The sequence below is a fragment of the Gymnoscopelus braueri genome (genome assembly GCF_963280865.1).
Source record: "Gymnoscopelus braueri genome assembly, chromosome: 16".
NCBI lineage: Eukaryota > Metazoa > Chordata > Actinopteri > Myctophiformes > Myctophidae > Gymnoscopelus > Gymnoscopelus braueri.
Window position 1 is genome coordinate 31,339,792 of NC_137616.1, and position 20,377 is coordinate 31,360,168.

At 41.2% G+C, this 20,377-nt stretch overlaps 2 protein-coding genes across 5 annotated transcripts in view; both read left to right on the forward strand.

Annotated features, from left to right (window-relative positions):
• Nucleotides 1-4,642: 4,642 nt before the first annotated feature.
• rpl7l1 (ribosomal protein L7-like 1) lies at nt 4,643-11,637 on the forward strand. Its single transcript, XM_080453391.1, has 6 exons — nt 4,643-4,708; nt 7,056-7,164; nt 7,739-7,899; nt 8,914-9,051; nt 9,519-9,628; nt 10,549-11,637. Exons 1-6 carry the CDS (start codon nt 4,695-4,697, stop codon nt 10,755-10,757), a joined length of 741 nt encoding a protein of 246 aa, XP_080309517.1. The 5' UTR covers nt 4,643-4,694; the 3' UTR covers nt 10,758-11,637.
• A 746-nt stretch (nt 11,638-12,383) lies between these two features.
• Nucleotides 12,384-20,377, forward strand: part of slc5a6a (solute carrier family 5 member 6a) — a 33,091-nt gene continuing 25,097 nt past the window's right edge. For 3 of the 4 annotated variants that reach the window (XM_080452979.1, XM_080452980.1, XM_080452977.1), the window contains exon 1: nt 12,943-13,052. The gene's annotated coding sequence lies outside the window, so the exon portion shown is untranslated. Of the gene's footprint in view, nt 12,579-12,942; nt 13,053-20,377 lie in introns of those variants that run through there. The other variant, XM_080452978.1, reaches the window with a different exon arrangement.

Consider the following 20,377-nt stretch of genomic DNA (forward strand, 5'->3'; position numbering starts at 1 on the left):
ACAACCCCACCTAGGGTATGGGCACGGCGTGGAGGAGAGAACACGCCCCCAGCACCCACAGCGTCCCCTGCGGGAATCGAACCCAGGACATTCTGGCTGCGAGGCGACAGCTTTATCGACTGCGCCACTGTGCCCCCCTGTTCTGTGTTCTGTCCCAACTGCATTCTCATACGGCAAATGGTTAATAAAACATCAACTGATGCACAAACTTGGACATATCATCAGTTGTTACCTGGAGTCACTGGGTGTTTCCGGTCTTGCAGACACCCTCCACCAGGCCACCCGACCGAGGCTGATCAGACCCCGCCTGTGTCCAAGTGGCATGCTACTGCCCCCACTGTATCTTGGGAGTAGTTAGAGACAATGCTAAATGGGGGTTAGGGTTAGCCTGGCACTAGCCAGACCGACAACACGGACCCACTCACACATGACAGTGGTTCTCATTCTCAACCTGATTTGGGGGGGGGGGTCCCCAGATGACAGTGAAGTGACAATTTAGGGACTTTTAATACCTTTTTAATACCTACCCAAAAAAAGAAATAAAGAAAAGAAAAAGACAATTAGTACATCAAAAGTAATCAACAAACTATACAATGAAAACTGGTCAAACATTGACCAAATTGTCAAATGATATAACAAGTAATGTTAGATGCAAAATTGTGAAAATAGCCTACATGTGAGGTTGTAGATCTGCTATTTTCATAATTTTTATCTGTGGAACCGAGTCAAACAAAATGTAATGCCTCAACTACTACATTTCAAGTTTTTATCAGGGTGGGGGACCAGTGGTGTGTTCTAGATTTTTTTGGAGGGTATACTATAACAATTCCCCCCCTAGTTCCTCCCACACGCAACGCACGCACGCGCGTATAATTGATTAATGTAAAAAAAAAATGCGCACGCAAACTTGACCAGGCCCAGTTTCACAGTAACACACTGAGTAGGCTACACTTACAATATGCTTTGTACTGATTTTCTACTGTTTCTAATGTTAATCACCCTGTAACTCAACCACTTCGGAGCTGCTTTTAGCCTGGGATGCATTTATTTTTTATTTATTTTTATTACCATAGAAGTGCAAGGATTGTTATAAACAAATGCTGGTTAGGCTTATCAGATATAATAGCAGTGTTAACAGCGAGCATTCATGTATCTATTACAGAATAGTATTAACTTGGCATTGAAGACACAAACTGTATTGAAGATTCAAGATTTTGCTATGACGCGCAATTTGAATACTAATGAAGTACTCAATTCAGTGACTTACGTTCAATGAAGTGAATGGCAGGTCGTTGAAATGTGTGAATTCCTTCGCCAGTAGCCATTCATTGTCACCTCAAGAACAATAGCCACGCACATGATAAACCTTCACCTCAGAGTTAGACTAGTCAGACGGTCAGACCACATTCTTGCTGTTTGTATTGGCCCCCAGCCAGCCACTCCTGGGTGCAGCGTATCAGATGCGTATCAACGTATCAGATACGCCGTTTCGAACTGTTTTTGAATGTATACGGTGGCGACGAAAAAAATCTGCAGGCCATACTACGTAGCACGTTAGAACACATATGTGGGGGACCCCAGTTCAAATATGAATATTTTGGGGGGTCACCTGAAAAGGTTGACAACCACTGCTCTATGGCGCATGGGGTCAGGGCCAGGGACCCCCAAGGGTCATTGATTGAGTGAGTTCCTAAGACCTGTAACTCTGTGTGTGACAGAACAAATGGAACCAAATCCACGCCACGCCACTCGGCACTCGTCCATTTGGTTCCAGGCCATAACATAAGTAAGTGCATTGATGATTTCATTTGATCATGATAAAAGTTCAAACTGCGGGTCCTTGAAAATGAATAGGTTGAGAGAATCACTGATTAGATTAAAACATAAAATGTACATTGTTGTTGATTCGCGCGCACGGTGTTTTGGCTCTTTCTCGGACGCCGCACCAGCAGCTAGCCCACCACACGCAGTGATTATTGTTGATTGATTGATTGATGTAGTTTATTTAGAAAGACATGAGAATAGTACATGACAGTACATAACAGTACATGGAAGTACAAATTCACAATACAAGGTCTACTAAACTGGAAACCCTCATTAAGCATAACGCTTGTTTAAGATGAGAACCCCATGCACACAAATCATGATGAAATATAAGAGGCAGGCAGATATACACACTACTATACAGAATGTCATACAATCAGCTTTCTGGTTACTGGTATGACGAGAGAAAAAAAATATATAAATATATACAAAAGAGGAAAATGAAGGAGGGGGGGGGGGGTAGGGGGGGGTAGGTTAAGACTTAGACAGGGGCCATTTTCGAATTGCAGCCTCCTGAAGGTGTATCTTTAGGGCAGTTTTGAAAGTGAGTAGGGTTTTACACTCCTTTACTCCTTTTGGTAGGGCATTCCACATTTTTGCTGAATAGCATGAGAACGAGTTCATACCCTTAGTTGAGCCAAATCTGGGTTGAACATGATCAGTGGAGCTGCCTCTGGTGTTATGATTATGGACTTCATTAACATTTTGGAAGTATTTTGACAAATACAGGGGGATCCCAATGTTGTGGTGTATCTTGAAGACCAGGCCCATAGCAAGTTGCTGTACTCTGTCCTCAACCCTAAGCCATCCAATCCTAGCAAAATGAGCAGGGGTTAGATGGGTTCTGTGATTGAGGCCAAGAAGTAGCCTTACAAGTTTGTTTTGGGATGTTTGGAGCCTTGTTTTTAAGGCCTTGGAGGTGTTGTGATACCATGAAGTGCATGCATAATCATAATGACCTTGAATGAGGGCCCCTGCAAGAATCTTCAGAGTATTTTTACTGACTAGGCGATCAATCCTCCACAAATAGCGTGTTGTTCGGTTGACATTTTTGATCACTTTTTCGGCGTTTTTGTTACCAGAGAGGTTTGCCTCCAAGATGGCCTGTTCATAGACTATTTTTTCCATGACTTTCGAGATGGAGCTAAGAATAGAAATAGGGCGGTAGTTGCCAGGGTCTAATTTGTTTCCTTTTTTGTACAGAGGGGTCACCCTTGCTTTTTTGAAATCGTTAGGGACCCGTCCCTGTATGATGGAGAGGTTTATTATGTGGGTAATGATTGGAGCAATGGAGGCGGCCGAGTCTTTTAGAAATTTGGCGGGGATATTGTCGAGGCCTGTGGCTTTGTGTTGATGAAGAGCACTCAATTTTTTAAACACCTCTTCTGTTTTCACAGGAGAGAGTTTAAAATCATCTTTCCGTACACCCTGTTTTTTGTAAAATGAGTCAACATGCTCTTCACCATAGCACCCAGAGTGAGGGGGAAGTTTTTCAACCAAATCTGAGGTTATGGTCGTGAAGAATATGTTGAGGATTTTACTCACTTCATGTTTGGATGTGATGAGAGTGTCATTCACCTTGAGGCTTATGTTTGTAAACCTGGTTTTCAATTTCTTGCTGCAGCCTAGTAGGTTGTTGAATAGCTTCCAAAGCTCTCGTGGTTTGCTTTTATTTTCCTCAATTTTGTCATCGAGGAAGCTTTTTTCTGCTAATTCGAGCATGCCATTAACCTTGTTTCTTAGCTTGTTTCTTTCTTTTACAAGTTTAGCTACGTGGGATTCGAGACCTTTGTTAAAACACCTGGCGAGTTTGATCCTACCTTTATGAAGCTCAGAACACTTTTTGTTTCTGACCTTCATGGCAGTAAGGATGTCCGAATTCATCCATGGTACCGGGCGGGATTTGACCCTGATGGTTTTCATGGGAGCCACACTGTCCAAAATTTGAATGAATTTGGTTTTGAAACCAAGCCAAGATTCGTCTACCTGTGTGCTGTTTAGTACGTCGGACCAGTCCAGTTCCTCTAGCCTGCGATCTAAGTCCTCACTCTTATAGTTTTTGAGGTCTCTGATCGTGACTGATTTGTGGTAACCGTTCTTAGGTTTACGTTTCTTTCTGGTGCAGAAGATCATGTTATGATCAGATATGCCACAGGTAGAAACACCACTATTGAGGATTTTGTCCTTGTCCGTTGCTAGAATGAGATCTATGGTAGTTTGAGTGGAAACACACAGCCTTGTGGGCTGGGTGATTAGCTGGTGGAGTGAGTGCCGATGACAAAACCCCTTGAATGACTTATACACTGACGCTTCCTTACGGAGCATGTCTGTGTTAAAGTCACCAAGAAGAATCGTCTCCGCACACTCCACCTTAGCTAAACGCTCCTCAAGTTGTTGCCATGTCCGCTTATTATAAGCTACTTTGGGCTTGTTTTTCTGTAAAGTTGCTTGTAAATATTGGTAGTTGCGGAGGTTGCGTTTGATTGGGGCTTGCTTCCTAATGTTGTTTAAACAGTGGTTCTAAAATATTTTCATGTCAATGACCCACCAAATTAATATGTAATGAATTATCCAAGGATCCCCCAATCTGATTTTGTGCCAGGGACCCCTATACAAGATTTGTGTTCCAATTATTACAATACAATTATTTTAAATAGCAGATCTACAACGTGTCACATCGCGACGCGTTGTGAGCTTGTAGATCGGTTATTTCAAATTAAAGGGCGAAGGGCTCGCCTCTTTTGGGCTTGTTTTCATAGACCTGGTTGCTTATTTCTCTCGCAAAACCTGGCAACTCTGAGTGAGCGTCAGTGTCGTGTCGTCATATTTGTGCGACTGCGCATGTTATTCAGCGAGCGTCCTAAATCACGATGGCAGAACCTGAGTACGTATATGGATTTATTATGATCTTAGACTAGTTATATCTTTATCCATCCGTCGCTAATTCCGTGTACTTTACATGTGTCATTGCTATTATAAGTCAGCTAAGGCTAAAGGGATCCCATCAAAACTTGTATTTTGTATTTTGACCGTAGGATTGTGGAGCTATTAGCCAGCGACAGTTCAACATGGGCTTTAAACTGTGTACTGTCTTAGTAACAACAATTGTATGGGTTAATATTTATATTTGGACACCGCCGTGTGTTTGTTAGTCATTTTCGAATGAATCTGAATAAATGGTGCAAGCTTACCATGTTATGTTTTGTTTTTAGCTTCAGTTGGTTATTCTAATCTAGGCCAACTTCCAGTGGTGGAAAAAAGTACTCAAATGTTTTACTTAAAAGTATCAATACTGCAATGTGGAAATGCTCTGTTACAAGTTAAAGTCCGGAATTCAAAATTTACTTGAGTAAAAGTACAAAAGTATTGGCTGCTGGCATGTAATGGAGGAGAAGTAAATGTACTGACATTTGTAAATACTCTAGTAAAGTAAAAAATACCTAAAAATTGTACTTAAGTACAGTACTTGAGTAAATGTACTTAGTTACTTTACACCACTGGCCAGATGTATGCAGTGTAAAACTTTGAACAGCTATTGTTCTTTAGTCCATGTTCAGTGTAGAAAAGGTCTAGCCATGGTTCACATGACGCTTGTATACAAGCGTCATGGTGCCGAGTCCCCCTGGTCTAAAGTTGTGTTCGATTTTTTCACATTGCCATCTCTCACATAAACATAAACGTTCAGATTTCAAATATAAAGTGCTTACCACCGAGCCACGGATGTTACAAGGCGATGCGGACCGCGATGAGTACCCGTATCTCCCGTATTGTTCAATAAAAAGCATTTTAATGCCATCGCCGGCCATTTTCTCCAAATTGTCTCCGATACTTTCAACCATGCGACACTAATGGTTGGGAGGTGTATTGCACTCTGATACATTACAAAACAAAAAAAAAAAAGAAAAGAAAATGGCCGGCGATGGGATTAAAATGCTTTTTATTGAACAATAAGGGAGATACGGGTACTCATCGCGGTCCGCATCGCCTTGTAACATCCGTGGCTCGGTGGTAAGCACTTTATATTTGAAATCTGAACTTTTATGTTTATGTGAGAGATGGCAATGTGAAAAAATCGAACACAACTTTAGACCAGGGGGACTCGGCACCATGACTGTCATGGTATGACAATGACAGTCATGTTTCAGGGCTAGAAAAGGTCCAGCTTATAGTGAGTTTGTCAGTTGCCCCCTGGATGACTAAATATAAATACATAAATTGTGGTGGTCGTCATACAAAAACAATATACTTTTTAGGACTGTATTGGCGAAAAACTTAAACGGAAAAACCCTGACTGAAAATGACCAGACTCTTAACTGTGAAATTAACACTTGAAATGAAGCGATGTTTGTTCATGTTATGTTCAACACTAACAACTTGAATCAGTTTTTACAAAGTGCATCAAACAACTTGTTTCTCAATAAATAATTATCGCTGTCACTATTACACACTGAGATCTAGAAAATAACTCAAAACATCTCTGAATGTACAATATGAAGTGTCAAAACCTGGTTAATGAGGAACACTAGACTCCACTAGTCTTGTCAGCTTTATCACCATAAACATAAAGGGGAAAATGCAGTACATTACTGGAACAATGCATTCTGTTTTACTGTTAATAGAGTCATGTTAAATAAAAGTGCATTGGCTCATCAAACACATAGAATTCTGTATGCTCACCACACTGCTTTCACATTCAGCACTGCATACAATTTGTCATAATACAATGATGAGTACAGTCTAAACCAATGTTCTGTATATAACGCATATTCAAGTGTCACAGCAGCAACAGCAGTATATCAAATTAATGCTTCTGCGACGATGTAAAATATTTTTAAACTAGAAAAAGTGCTCCTCCGAGCACAGTTCTCCGCCAGGTCAGGTAGGTTATTGTGGAATTAGACCTGCTGGTGGCGCTATAACAGGCCAATGTGAAAAGGGTGGCATTTCTTCTTTGGCCTAGTGGGAATATGCGTGCAAAATGTCACTGAAATTGCATGCTGCGTTCATGATTTGAGGCATTCTGTTCATAACAAACTAATCCTGCAAACTTTGGAATCCAATCTTTGGCAATCAGGATGGAATATGGGAAATAGGACAGATACGTCTTGATCACATGAACACATGACATTAAATAAAATAAAATGGACGTACAGCCTATCAACCGTGAATGACTGTATATCTATCTACTGTACAATCAGTGTGTGTTTGACTGTTCCAACTTTCTGTTCTAGAGTGAAACGGGTAATACAATTAGTTCCTGAAAATCTCCTGAAAAAAAGGAAACGCTACCAGGCCATCAAAGCCACCGAGGCAAAGCTTGCACTACAAAATAAGAGAAGGGTAAGTGTTGTTGTCCTACATGCCGGGAAATGGATTTCGATTTAGCAACCAGTTACACACACACACACACACATTATGTAGGACCCTGTGCACACAGCACATAAACAAAGTCACCTTAAAGGGCAAGACCACTTTGGTAGAGGTTTGGGTTGTGTAGTTAATGATGTAACTCCAAAGGTGGACAAGAAATCAAAAATAATTGCTCCATTGATTAGAAATTGATAATTAAAAAAAATGCTCCTCATTAACTTACATTGTACGGTAAAACAGCTCTCGAAGTCACTCTTTTAGCACATAAACGAACGCTAACAAAGCTGATTCAGACAATATAGAACATCACCAAACCCAGTACTGTAAAAATGTAAACTTCTGCTGATTTTACTATTTGAAGATCCGGATCTGCAGATCCAGTCAGGGTTTTCTTCTTAATAAAAATAGCAAAATCAACAGGAAGTTAACATTTTTATTAAAAGAACAAACAGTACTGGATTTGGTGATGTTCTATATTGTCTGAATCAACTTGCCCTTTAATTGTGCAATTGTCATTGCTTATGTGTATTCTATTTTTTTCAAGGATTCAAAAGGCAAACCTTTGAAATTCAAGCGTTTGGAAGTCTTCTTGAAAAATGGTCATCGAGCATGTCGTGATGAAGCTCGCCTCAGGAGGATGAAATGCAGACCAGCTCCCCCAGTGCCTTCTAAGAACAAGCTGGGCTTCGTCGTTCGTATCAGAGAGTGAGCAACTTATACTTTCCTTTGATTATCTATGACCTCTCTTGCTTTCTCGGAAGTCGGGATCCACATGGGAACGGGTAGCTCCAATGTGGATCTCGAACTTCATGTGGCCAGCCTGTGACATGACATCAGTCGTCTGTGGCATATGACACCAAATTTGGGTAAGGTTTCAGCCCGATCTGACCTCCATTGACTTAAGTTATAGAGTTTAAAAAGATTAAAGTTAAATATTTTAAAGGAATATAAAACATAATGTTAAGAAAATGCTTGAAGGTGCTTTGTTGGCCTACTGGCATTGTGCACAATGGAGTTGACATTTGGCACTTATTGGTTCAGTGGCTTGTGAGATAAGCTCCAGACAAACACACACAGATAGACACAAACATAGATAAACCCTATATTGACAGCCTCTGTATGAGGCTAGCCGTTTAAAAAACCTCAATATAGTTGTATGGAGCGTTGTCCCTGTTAAGTGTGTAACATCCTGTGCCGTAGCTCAGTGAATAGCACTGTTGCCTCACAGCAAGAAGGTCCTGGATTTGAACATGACTAGGGCCTTACTGTGTTTGCATGTGCTCCCTGTGTCTGTGTGGGTTTCCTCTGGGAGCTCCAGTAAGTTTCCTCTCAACCAAAAGACATGCATGTCAATGGGGACATCCTTCTGCAATGACACAGGCACTGCCTTAGAGCTGGTCCCTGGGTGCCACCTAGTGGCTATCCACTGCTCCTAATAGTTATGATGATCCCCAGGGATCTATGGAGTATAACTTAACCCATTTAGAATGAAGGACATCAGTTCCAAAGTGTGACGTGTAGGAACCCTCTGAAGTATGTGCTACAACTGTACTGTGTTATCAATAAGCTTGTAAAATTCAATATGTACAAATGAGAGGGAAATTGGGAGATTATAGTGATGTGAAATGGATAAGAGATGGGAAAACGATGTAAGCTACAAGATCGACAATGTACAAGTTGAGCTTTTTACATTGAATGTGTTTCTCCTCCCCTGTTTAGTGTCAAAGGTGTCAGTCCCAAAGTGTTGAAGGTGGTGCAGATGTTGAGGGTGAGGAAGATCTTTAGTGGCGCTTTCGTCAAAATCAACAAGGGCTCCATGGCAATGATGAAGGTTATTGAGCCTTACGTGGCGTGGGGGTAAGTCACCAATGATTGATGCTCACAAAGTACCTATGATGCTTCAGAGTCCTGACTGCTTTCTGGTGCGTTATTTTCTTTCTACTGTGTGATGTGTAAGTCTATGTGAATTAAACTAATTAGTTAGTAAGCAAATTGTTTAAAATATGTGACTTTATTCAAGATGTAAATAAAGCTTTTAGAATGTCTGAGGAGACGAGCATGTGTGTTCATTTAGGAAAACGGGTATTATGACACAATATTGGTAAAATATCTGCAGGATGAATGGGAAGCTGCACTTTATGACATTGAAATACACCACAGTAGAATTTGACACAATAGACCAAACACAATCACCTGGCACATGTCAAAAGCACAAATTACATTAAAACACAAGCGCACAGAGAAGACAAATGTGCACTTCCTGTCTCTTAACTATACAGTGAAATTAAACAGACCGTATTGTAAAACCTGTACCCATTCAACAGTTTTCCCAATCTGAAGTCAGTACGTGAGCTTATCCTGAAGAGGGGGCAGACCAAGATTAACGCACGGCGAGTTCCTCTCACTGACAATGCTCTCATTGAAGAACACGTGGGTAAGTCTGTATTAGAAAAAAATATAAAATGTATACATACTGTATGTATACAGTATATACATAGGGCCCTATTTTCGTCAGTGCCTTACCCATTATCCTTAAACTTCTTCACCATTTTTAACTATTTTAAAAAACATTTTCAAATAGTTCAACTTGTCGATCTACATCGACACGTTGTGAGCTTGTAGATTGGCTATTTGAACTATTTGAAAATATTTCAAAAATAGTAAAAAAAATAGCAAAGAAGTTTAGGGATAATGGGTAAGGCACTGGCAAAAATAGGGCCATAGTCTGTCTCTCTCTATATATATATACATCTCTCTATGTGCAATACTCCTTTACCTGATGTAGTCGTTTTACATATCTGACATGTTGTAATGTCAGGCGTATTTCATGTTTTCTCACACACCGGCACTTATATAAGTTGTGTTTCATTAGTATTTAGTATTTCTTTCAGGTGATACTCCTGCACACCTACATGAAACGCATACATGATTAACATTATTACCTTCAGCTGAATTTACCTGTCAAAATGTCTGCTGTGAAGAGTTGAGCTGAAACGTCCTTCCTTTTATGCAGATGAAGATGTCAAAACCTATGCCTAGTTATTTTACGCACATGTCTCTTTCCCCTCCTTTCCACCTCATTCCTTCACTCACTTCGCCATTTCTCACCATCACCCTATAGGTCCTTACACACCGGGGCGATTTTTTTCATGCGAATAATACGTTTTTAAAAAAAAACCTTATAAAGTCAATGCAAGCTTCCACATCAGTTTCGCGGAGCGAAAAAAGCGTCTTTTAATTATTCGGAACGAGTCCGAATTTTGCGTATATTCGCATATTCGCCGGTGTGTAACCGCCTTAACAATATCTCTCCCTCCGCTTCGACTAATTTAACATCTTTTCCCCTTTCCTCAGGCAAACACGGCATCATCTGCCTGGAGGACCTGATCCATGAGATTTACTCTGTGGGGAAGAACTTCCGGGTTGCCAACAATTTCGTGTTGCCGTTCAAGTTGTCAGTAGCTCGTCATGCCTCCAAGGATAAAGCCGGTATCTTGAAGGATCTGGGAAACCCAGGATTCCGCAGTTCAGATATCAACTCCATCATCAGGCTACTGAACTGAGGTGGCTCTCCGGCGAGATGGACACTCTAAACTTCAAGGATGCTTCAACCAAAAGTTGACCAGCCTTTGACACTTTGGCTCACGAGTTTTGCTCAAAGGTGTACTTTTGCATTTAGGGTTATCCCATATGACTGTTTGATCGTTCTACCCTTGTTTCTGAGTTTCAAATAAACTCGTGAGATTTCAGGACGAGATCATTTTCTAATTGTGGAGTCCTTTGCCTTTCACATGCCATTTTTAAATGGTGCATTCATGGTTTTAAAATAAAACCATATAGTACCCTATCCTGGACCACGTTGGAAGCCATTGTTTATTTTTTGGGATAATCTTTGTAACTAGCTTTTGTTGGTTGGAAATTGTAATAAAGTACCATTAAGGTAAGCTAATGTAGCCTGTTGGGTACTATTGTGTATGTGCAGTATTTCTCAGTTTGTCAGAGGGATGCATCAGTGGTTAAAATATACCGCAAGACTCACTTAATACATGGTTTCTGATGTGACACATAGAAACTCCAAGGAATTGCATACTATTGGGTTCAATAGAGATTGATGTAAATACTGTTGGCATTCCTATCTGGAAGAACGATCTGCTGGAATTACTGGGGGATTTAGTATTCAATTGTCTTACAATAAACTAAACTGACTGATGTGTAGGGTAGCTATCTATGGCTAATTGGTTACATTTGAAATAGGTGGTGGTGTGTCCCACTCCCAAATGTCTCGGAATATTGTGCATATATTTAAGATGCAATAATGTCAATGTCCATTATGTTGTGCATAGGGCCGCATGATGGACTCCTGGAGCAATTATCCACTGTCCTAACAACCTTTGTAGCGCAGCTATTTCCTTACTGTTGATTAAAACTATATGGTCAATCTAACACTGGTTTTGTTATGGCTGATGTTTCTGTACAGTGTAGTTGTACCTTTCCCCCAGCGGGTGGCTTGTGAGTCACCACTGGGAGGCAGTGGTGGAAAACGTACTCCCAGTTTTTTTTTTTACCTAAGTAAAAGTATCAATACCACAAGGTAGAAATACTCTGTTACAAGTCCTTTTACTAATTTACTAACTAGAGTAAAAATGTACTAGAGTAAAAGTACAAAAGTATTGGTATCAAAATGTACTTAAAGCACCAAAGTAGAAAGTACTCATGCAGAATGTCCCATTTTGCAAGTTTTCAAATGTATAAAAGTATTTTGAAAACAGCAGATCTACAAGCTCACAATGCTTTGCGACTCGCAACGCAACGGATTGTGAGCTTGTAGATCGGCTAATTTCAAATGGCTGAATCTGAAATGTATATAGGGTTGAAGTGGTTAATGTATGTTTTGTAATAATATAAATCTACAAAGTAACTAGAAACTAAAGTTTTCAAATAATTGTAGTGGAGTAAAAGTACAATATTTGCCTCTGAGATGTATTGGAGTAGAAGTAAAAGTACTGAAAACTGGAAATACTCCAGTAACGTAAAAAATACCTCAATAGTACTTGAATAAATGTACTTAGTTACTTTACACCACTGCTGGGAGGACATCGATCATGACTCATAACAAGAGGCAGGAGGAGGGGGAGAGGAGACCAAAGAAAAGGATGCTGCTGCGACGTGTGGGCGCGTGTTTATTTTCAGAATAAAACCAAGGGACGAATTAGAAGTCGTGCCCTTGAGAAATACCGACTGATGCTTGTTGGGAAATGTCGGATACATATATTTGATCATATCCAAACGTAAGCCAATGGAGGATCACCACAACCGAGCACGTAGTAGCGCATTTTGCCTGGTGCTGACAGCTGTGGTTCCCATTTTCCAACCCGCGGTGACAGGTAAGAGAGAAGCTGGTGACAGTGACAGTGTTGATGCGACTGGTGCCACCATAAAAATTAATGTAATATTGGCAATGATGACGAGATTCTCTTTCTCAAGTCATTGCTCAATGACAAATCGGGCAGTTGCACAATTTTATTAAGGATTGGCAGCACATGATGACACGATGCTGGGCTCAGATTATAATCTTTTCACTTGCACATGTTACTATTAAGCATAATTAGCATAATAATACACCCATCAGGCGATGGTGTGAAAGATCTGAAATAATTATGTGACGCGTTCCGCTTGTGGCTACATCTGTCAAGCGACACCGTCGTCCCACTGACTGATGATACATTAGGAAGTTATGGATTATGGATTGACAGATCAATAACTATCAGTTGTGACTGCGCTCAGTCAGCCAGTGTGTTGAAGAGGCGGTTCGTTGTGGTCGGTGTTGAGTTTGACCTCATTCATTCCCCTCAGTCAAGGTAAGAGTCCCAACTTGCTCTTGTGTGCGAGTCATTTAACGGCAATATTGAACATCATTTTAATATGGTTATAGTCAAGTGTTTACGTTTGGATTGTAAATGGTGGTGGTGGCGGCTGTGCTTTGATGAACTCTTGCGTCAGATAGATAGGTCACGACTCACGAGTCGATAAATTAGAGTTAATTTATTTGACGCAATCGGGTGCGACCCCCTTGGCGCTCCTCAAAAATGACGTATTTTCAAGTTAGAATTGTCCTCGGTTGGTTGAATATACGTCACTTATGTTGTCGAGTGACCTATTCATATAAATGTATACTGTAGCCGTAAATGAGGACCATGCGGACGTAAACACAGAGGAACTTATAGGAGGCATGAAGCTAACTTGTGTGTTGTGTTCTTTAGGGAGGTGCTTTGTCACCGACTGAGCAGAATAACGTGCTGTGTTAAAGTGACAGCTGTATGTAAAGGCCCGTGCAACATATAACTGTACAACGTCACGTTAAATGGGGAGATATCATATTGCATAGCATGCTTTAGCCGTGGATTACACCACTGTCTGTCGTCACTGTCGTGGATGAACTTACCTGGTGTTTGCACTTTCTCCATTTACGGCCCGTGCGTCTACATAAACGTTAAGATTTCATATGTAAAGTGCTTACCTCATGGCCACGGATGTTAAGATTATGTACGTGCCCTCAGAAGTACTCGTATCTTCCGTATTGTTCAATAAAAAGTATTTTAATCCGATCGATGGCCATTTTCTCATAGACTTATAATGTACCAGAGTGCAGTATACCTCCCAACCGATAGGTTTGCGCAGTTGAACGCATATGCCGAAAACATGAGAAAATGGCCACCGATCGGATTCAAATGCTTTTTTATTGAAGAATACGGAAAATACGGGTACTTCTGATGGCCCGTACATAATTGTAACATCCGTGGCCATGGGGTAAACACTTTATATTTGAAATCTGAACGTTTATGTAGATGTACGTGTCAAAAATGGAGAACGTACATGGTTGAAGTTCATGACAGTCACGTATCAGGGCTAAGCATGCTTGTGCTTGTGCTATCCTCCTTAGCCGGGTTGGCTAATGTTAGCGCATGCATAAAGACTGCTACTCCTAATGAAAGACATGTGGGAGCGCCCGGTGTCTAATTAGTTAATTCGGCTTGTGAGGAGGGTGTTTGAAACAGTCTTTGGTAGGTTTCAGTTGTGTGTACTGTAGGATGATTGATGTTTGAGAGCGTGGGTGCGTTCGGATATTGCACACCGGAGCGCACTCGCCTATTAGTTTGTATTGGCCAGTGCGCTCAGTGCTGTATTTCCGAACGCACCCCGTGTGTGTCGCTGTTGTAGGACGCGACCTGTCAAACAACTGAGCACGTGTACGCAAACATAGTCGGTAGATTTGGGCCAGTCACGTGTTGTGCAGACAGTGAGTACACATAAGGTATATGACGTCTTAACAGCTACTGTACTACTACACAACTACAGTACTACTGTCTCACAGTCACAATAGCCCCATTTAGAACCTCTCCCTCCGCTATGTAGCTCCGAGATGAGGTCCTACGTGGCCCGGTGCCGTTTGGGGGGACAATTTTCCGCACATTTTCCACTTTACATGTTTCTTACCCTTTCTGCACATCGTATCCAAAAAGTAAAGGTTTTCTGAAATGCTCTCTGTCAGATGTTTGAAATTTTAACGCACCATAAAATCTATCCAACGAGCTGAAAAAAGCGTTTAATTCGCCTCTCTCCTCAGCCGGTTACATGTTTTGAAGACATTGAGCAAGAGTTGCGCCCGTAGAGATAACATTACTGATTCACCTACTGGTCAAATGTTGAATTGCATCTTCTAATGCATAATATTATGGAACCGGCTGAGGAGAGCGCTTTTTTTTTAACTCGTTGGATAGATTTTATTGTACGTTAAAATTTCAAACATCTGAGAGCATTTAAAAAAACCTTTACTTTTTGGATACGATGTGCAGAAAGGGGTAAGAAACATGTAAAGTGGAAATGTGCGGATATTTTTCACCCAAACGGCACAGACAAACGAGGAACCTCATCTCGTAGCTATACAGCGGAGGTAGCCATGGTTCACATGACGCTTGTATACAAGCGTCATGGTGCCGAGTCCCCCTGGTCTAAAGTTGTGTTCGATTTTTTCACATTGCCATCTCTCACATAAACATAAACGTTCAGATTTCAAAAAAAAAGAAAAGAAAATGGCCGGCGATGGCATTAAAATGCTTTTTATTGAACAATACGGGAGATACGGGTACTCATCGCGGTCCGCATCGCCTTGTAACATCCGTGGCTCGGTGGTAAGCACTTTATATTTGAAATCTGAACTTTTATGTTTATGTGAGAGATGGCAATGTGAAAAAATCGAACACAACTTTAGACCAGGGGGACTCGGCACCATGACTGTCATGGTATGACAATGACAGTCATGTTTCAGGGCTACAGCGGAGGGTGAGGTTCCGATTGGAGCTAGTCTCACAACTGTGTGTGGTGTGTGTGTGGATCCCCCAGAGTAGCGACTTACGCTGCGCCGCGGACCCCCATCTGAAAATGTTTTCAGATCTCTATACAAGATGTTTCAAAACATTAAAAATGTTTGTAATTAAAAAAAGAAAATAGCAGATCTACAAGGTCACAATGCTGTGAGCTTGTAGATCTGATATTTTCAAATAGCCGATGTACCGATTGTGATGTTATACTTAGTAATTTAGCTGGGGACCCCCTGGAACCCCCCCAAAAGACCCCTGGGGACCCATACCCCACTTTGAGAAACACTGCCCGAAGAACCTTACACATGGACCCTATTGGAGTGGGACGTGACGTCCAGTAACCAAAGAGTGAAAGATATGTTTGTTACAGAAAGTTTCAGTGACACATATCTGTATGATTACTGTATCACTTTATCTGCCAAGTGCTCTCAAATTGAAGGTTTAACAGACCAGTCACATACGTTGATTAATAATACAATGCTCACAAATGTACACAAGAAGAGCACACAAGAACCACCTTCCTTTTGTTTTTTTGTCATACTCTCTCTCACGCTCTCTTATAGTGCTATGTGCAGGCCAGAGTTCAGTTTGTGGTTTAATGATTACTCAAAGTGTTACCCTTTTGGGTTGCTGGGATATAATTGGGGCTGGTGCACAAACCCCAAAGTGTGTGTGTGTGTGTGTGTGTGTGTGTGTGTGTGTGTGTGTGTGTGTGTGTGTGTGTGTGTGTGTGTGTGTGTGTGTGTGTGTGTGTGTGTGTGTGTGTGTGTGTGTGTGTGTGTGTGTGTGTGTGTGTGTGTGTGTAGAAATTGATCTATTGAAGATTCTGACTTTCAAATGTACATATTTTTTGTTTTGATTGTATTGCTGTATTGTTGTATTGTGCTTTCTGCTTTGGCAATGTAAACGTATGTTTTCTCATGCCAATAAAGCCCATTGAATTGTGTGTGTGTGTGTGTGTGTGTGTGTGTGTGTGCGCGCGCGCGCGCTACTTGGCATGTTTATAAAAAGGTTACTGAAATCTGTCATTTCTTTACATAATATTTCATTTAACACAGTTTTGCATTTCCAGTTGGTTCCAAGATATTGCCATATTTGCATATTTTGGCGAGACACCAGTGTTTTCATCTGATGTTCAGTCATAACTTGTTAAAAGGGTTCCATCATCAAACTGAAACAAAACGGGGCAATCATTTCCTGACACGCTTTGTCTTGTTTTGCCTGAAGCTTACAGTTTTCTATTATAGTTTAGAGGCTTGGCAGCCTGGTATACAGCTGTTTAGGCTGTGTGTCTTGGCAAAATGACATCCGGATATGAACATAACCACATGGCTGAATAGGTAAAGATCTGTTTATTTTATGTGGTGATAATTGACAAACAGGCACTCATTTGTCACATCTCAGGTATCATGGCTCCATTTCAAGCCACTTTCCCAGAACTAAGTTACTGTTTTCAGTGTTTTGCATGTTTTAATGATGTAAGACTACTCTGTTTCGATGCTCTTTATAAGTTAATGTGAAAGCTGTAATCTAGGACTTCACAGCTTTTGTCCTATTGTCCTACCCTATCAAAAACGTCAGTAGGGCTATCAGAGAGTGTCTACAGCCATGGTAAAGTTGACATTGCCACAATTGATTAAATAACTTACTTGACTATTGGAGGAAAAAAAACATCTAAATACATTGAAAGGTTTTGTTTAAAAAGTTGACTTGCTTTGAGAAACCAGATGATGATCATGATGACTAATAATTTATCAGCTGTTGAGCATAAAAAAACAAAAACACGTTTGAGTACCTTATTTAAATAATAATGCTGGTAATCATGGTATGACTATCATGGGAGAGACATGGTGAAAAAGTGTGTGTGTGTGTGTGTGTGTGTGTGTGTGTGTGTGTAAAAAATAAAACGGTGTGCTGGTCTACAACAAGTTATGCATGTCCACTGACATTACAGAACGTTGCTATGGCCATAACATATGATAACTAGCCTACCGTAGGCTACTATTTTGTATATAGTATGTATCGATGTTGAAAAAGTCTAGTTTTAACTTATAAAATCTAAATGTTACAACAGGACATAATTCTGCTTGAACCGATGCCATAGCATTACTTTTTGGACATTTGCAGGAGTGGGAATGGAAAAGCTCTTATGTTGAGCCAAGCTTATGTTTGTTAAAAAAGACTGACTAGTGAGGGTAGTACAGGTTGAAACAATCAAATTGAATATACACAGGAGCACAGTTCTAATATAGCAGCCTCCTGTGCAGCTGCAAATCCTCCCACACGGAAACTGCTATCCTCTACAAACAGGAAAATATTTGTGTGTTTTCCACCTATTGGAAGACAGGATGAGGGTTGCATCAAAGCCATCCTTTCAGCCCTGCCCAACAGATGTAAATGTACAGTCATTGTCCCTGTGTTGCAAGGCAACTGAATTCTCTGACCTTCTCTATGGATCTAGTCCCCCGCCCCCCCCCCCCCTTTTTTTTCTTCTTTGAATGCCACCCCCGGGTCCCAGCCCTCCTAAAGTGGGTCAAACCTCAAAACAGATCTTTGAGTGTCCTACCCTCTTTGTCATACCTTCTTTTAAAATGATTTTCTTTGATCTGCCTCTCTCTACAAGGCTACAAGTATAGGGCCCCCTCCCCTTCCGCTGGCTATGCTTTTATACTCTTATCGTATGATGGTATCATGCACCAAAAACAACGCATCTAAAAGCTCGCGACATGTTGTGCGCTTGTAGATCGGCTATTTTTGGCATGCAACATCGAGCTACGGCGAGGTATAATTCAGGCGTAATGCGTAAATGTACATAATCTGAAGGGGACCTCACTCAGAAAAATGCACCAGACCAATAAGTGCTCTGCACACATCTCTTCTCTGTCTCTCTCTGTTCCTATCCATCTCTGTGTCTGTGAAGTGTAAATTCAGTCTTTCATATGAAACATCTTTGTCTCTCATGTATTCCGACTTTCCAAGGAGTAGTGTGTAGTAGAGCCCTGCATTAAGATTGGGATCCCAGTCATCCCACAGGTCCTGTGGGACCCAACGCAAATCTAGCAGAAACAGGAATAGTCGGTCAGAAAAACCTGCGTGTCCCGCAAAACAAGTGGGTCAAACAAGTCCCCAGAACTTTTTTGTGTTGTCCGTTTAGTGTTAATGTCTGACCGTACCACGTGCTGTTTAACTTTTTTACTAATAAAGTATTCATTCAATAAAAAAAATCCCACAATGAATCAAGTTTGAAAGGTATATGCATCTATTCATTAACCCATTGAGACCTGAGGCTGATTCTAAAAACGCCTTGTAAAACCTAACCTAAGTTTTCTGAAAACGTTCAAATTCTTACTAAAAAAATTAAAACAAAATGATGTTGCTATATGTATAGCAACAACTAATGAGACACAGAGGTGGCTCCCAGATTCAAAGGTATAACAACGTATAGGTGGCAGCAGGTCTAAATGGGTTAATAACGCACTGTCAGCAGTAAGCCCAGCCCACTGTGTCACTGTCCGTGGTGCCGTTAAGGCTGTCTCTCTGTCTTCCTCTCTCTTTCTTCCATTTTACGCTGGACTAGACGTAGCCCCTTTCGGGACCCTGTTTACCTTTTTTGTATTTGGGAAGGCGGTATACCAGGGTCCCTTGTTGGTTAGAACACGCTCTCTCGTACCGGCGGCTACCACTGTCTGGTCTCGGGCGTACAGCTCGTCGCTTAGAAGTTGCAGAGATTTCTCAAAGGTACCAACAAGAGCAATACTAACACGCGAGAAAGCGGCATCAAAAAGCGGGGATCGGCGATGCCGTTTAACATTTTTAATAATTTAGTAAACCTTAAGCTCATTTCTCACACTCTGCTCCACTGCCCATGTTCCGCCTCCCCGCGGTGACTGACAAGCTGCGCGTCCTACGTTACTGCCTCTGATTGGCGAGCTCCTACACGCTTGCATGACAATCACAACGCGGGGAGGCGGAACATGGGAAGTGGAGCTGCAGGAGCAGAGTGTGAGAGATGAGCTTAAGGTTTACTAAATTATTAAAAATGTTAAACGGCATCGCCAATCCCCGCTTTTTGATGCCGCTTTCTCGCGTGTTAGTATTGCTCTTGTTGGTACCTTTGAGAAATCTCTGCAACTTCTAAGCGACGAGCTGTACGCCCGAGACCAGACAGTGGTAGCCGCCGGTACGAGAGAGCGTGTTCTAACCAACAAGGGACCCTGGTATACCGCCTTCCCAAATACAAAAAAGGTAAACAGGGTCCCGAAAGGGGCTAGACTAGACGGTAATATTGCGGGACTAGACTAGACTTTTGCTGTGGGTGAGAAATCCAATGGGAGTGGGAATTCCTGCGATTGCCCTTTATTTATTTATTTATTTATTTATTTATTTATTTATTTATTTATTTATTTATTTATTTATTTATATATATATTTATATATTTATATATATGGGTTTCCTGCCAATGAGTCATCGCTCTGTTCCATCTCCATTGTCTTCCCCCTTCACCATTGTGTTTCTCTGCCTGGTTCTTTATTATGATGAACTTTGCACCTTTGTCTCTCATATATTCTCACTTTCCAAGGAGTATTGTATTAGTTCTGTCTCTCTCTGGGCCCTGATGAAAGACGGCACTCTGCACAGCGTAATTATCATTGCTATTTTAAAACCAACAACACTTTAATTCACACCCAGCGCCCACGTTGTAGAAATAGCAAATGTTCTTATGCCCATGGGTGTGTTAGTATTAAAATGTCTGGCGCAGTGCTTAAATACAGAGGGTCAGTAAAAAAGCGATTATGCTTTAGACC

Bases quoted from the DNA above. Each gene is read 5' to 3' on its own strand.
- rpl7l1 (XM_080453391.1), top strand. The intron at 7,165-7,738 runs GTAAGTGTTGTT...ATTTTTTTCAAG, and splicing joins CACTACAAAATAAGAGAAGG to GATTCAAAAGGCAAACCTTT. The intron at 9,052-9,518 runs GTAAGTCACCAA...CCCATTCAACAG, and splicing joins GAGCCTTACGTGGCGTGGGG to TTTTCCCAATCTGAAGTCAG.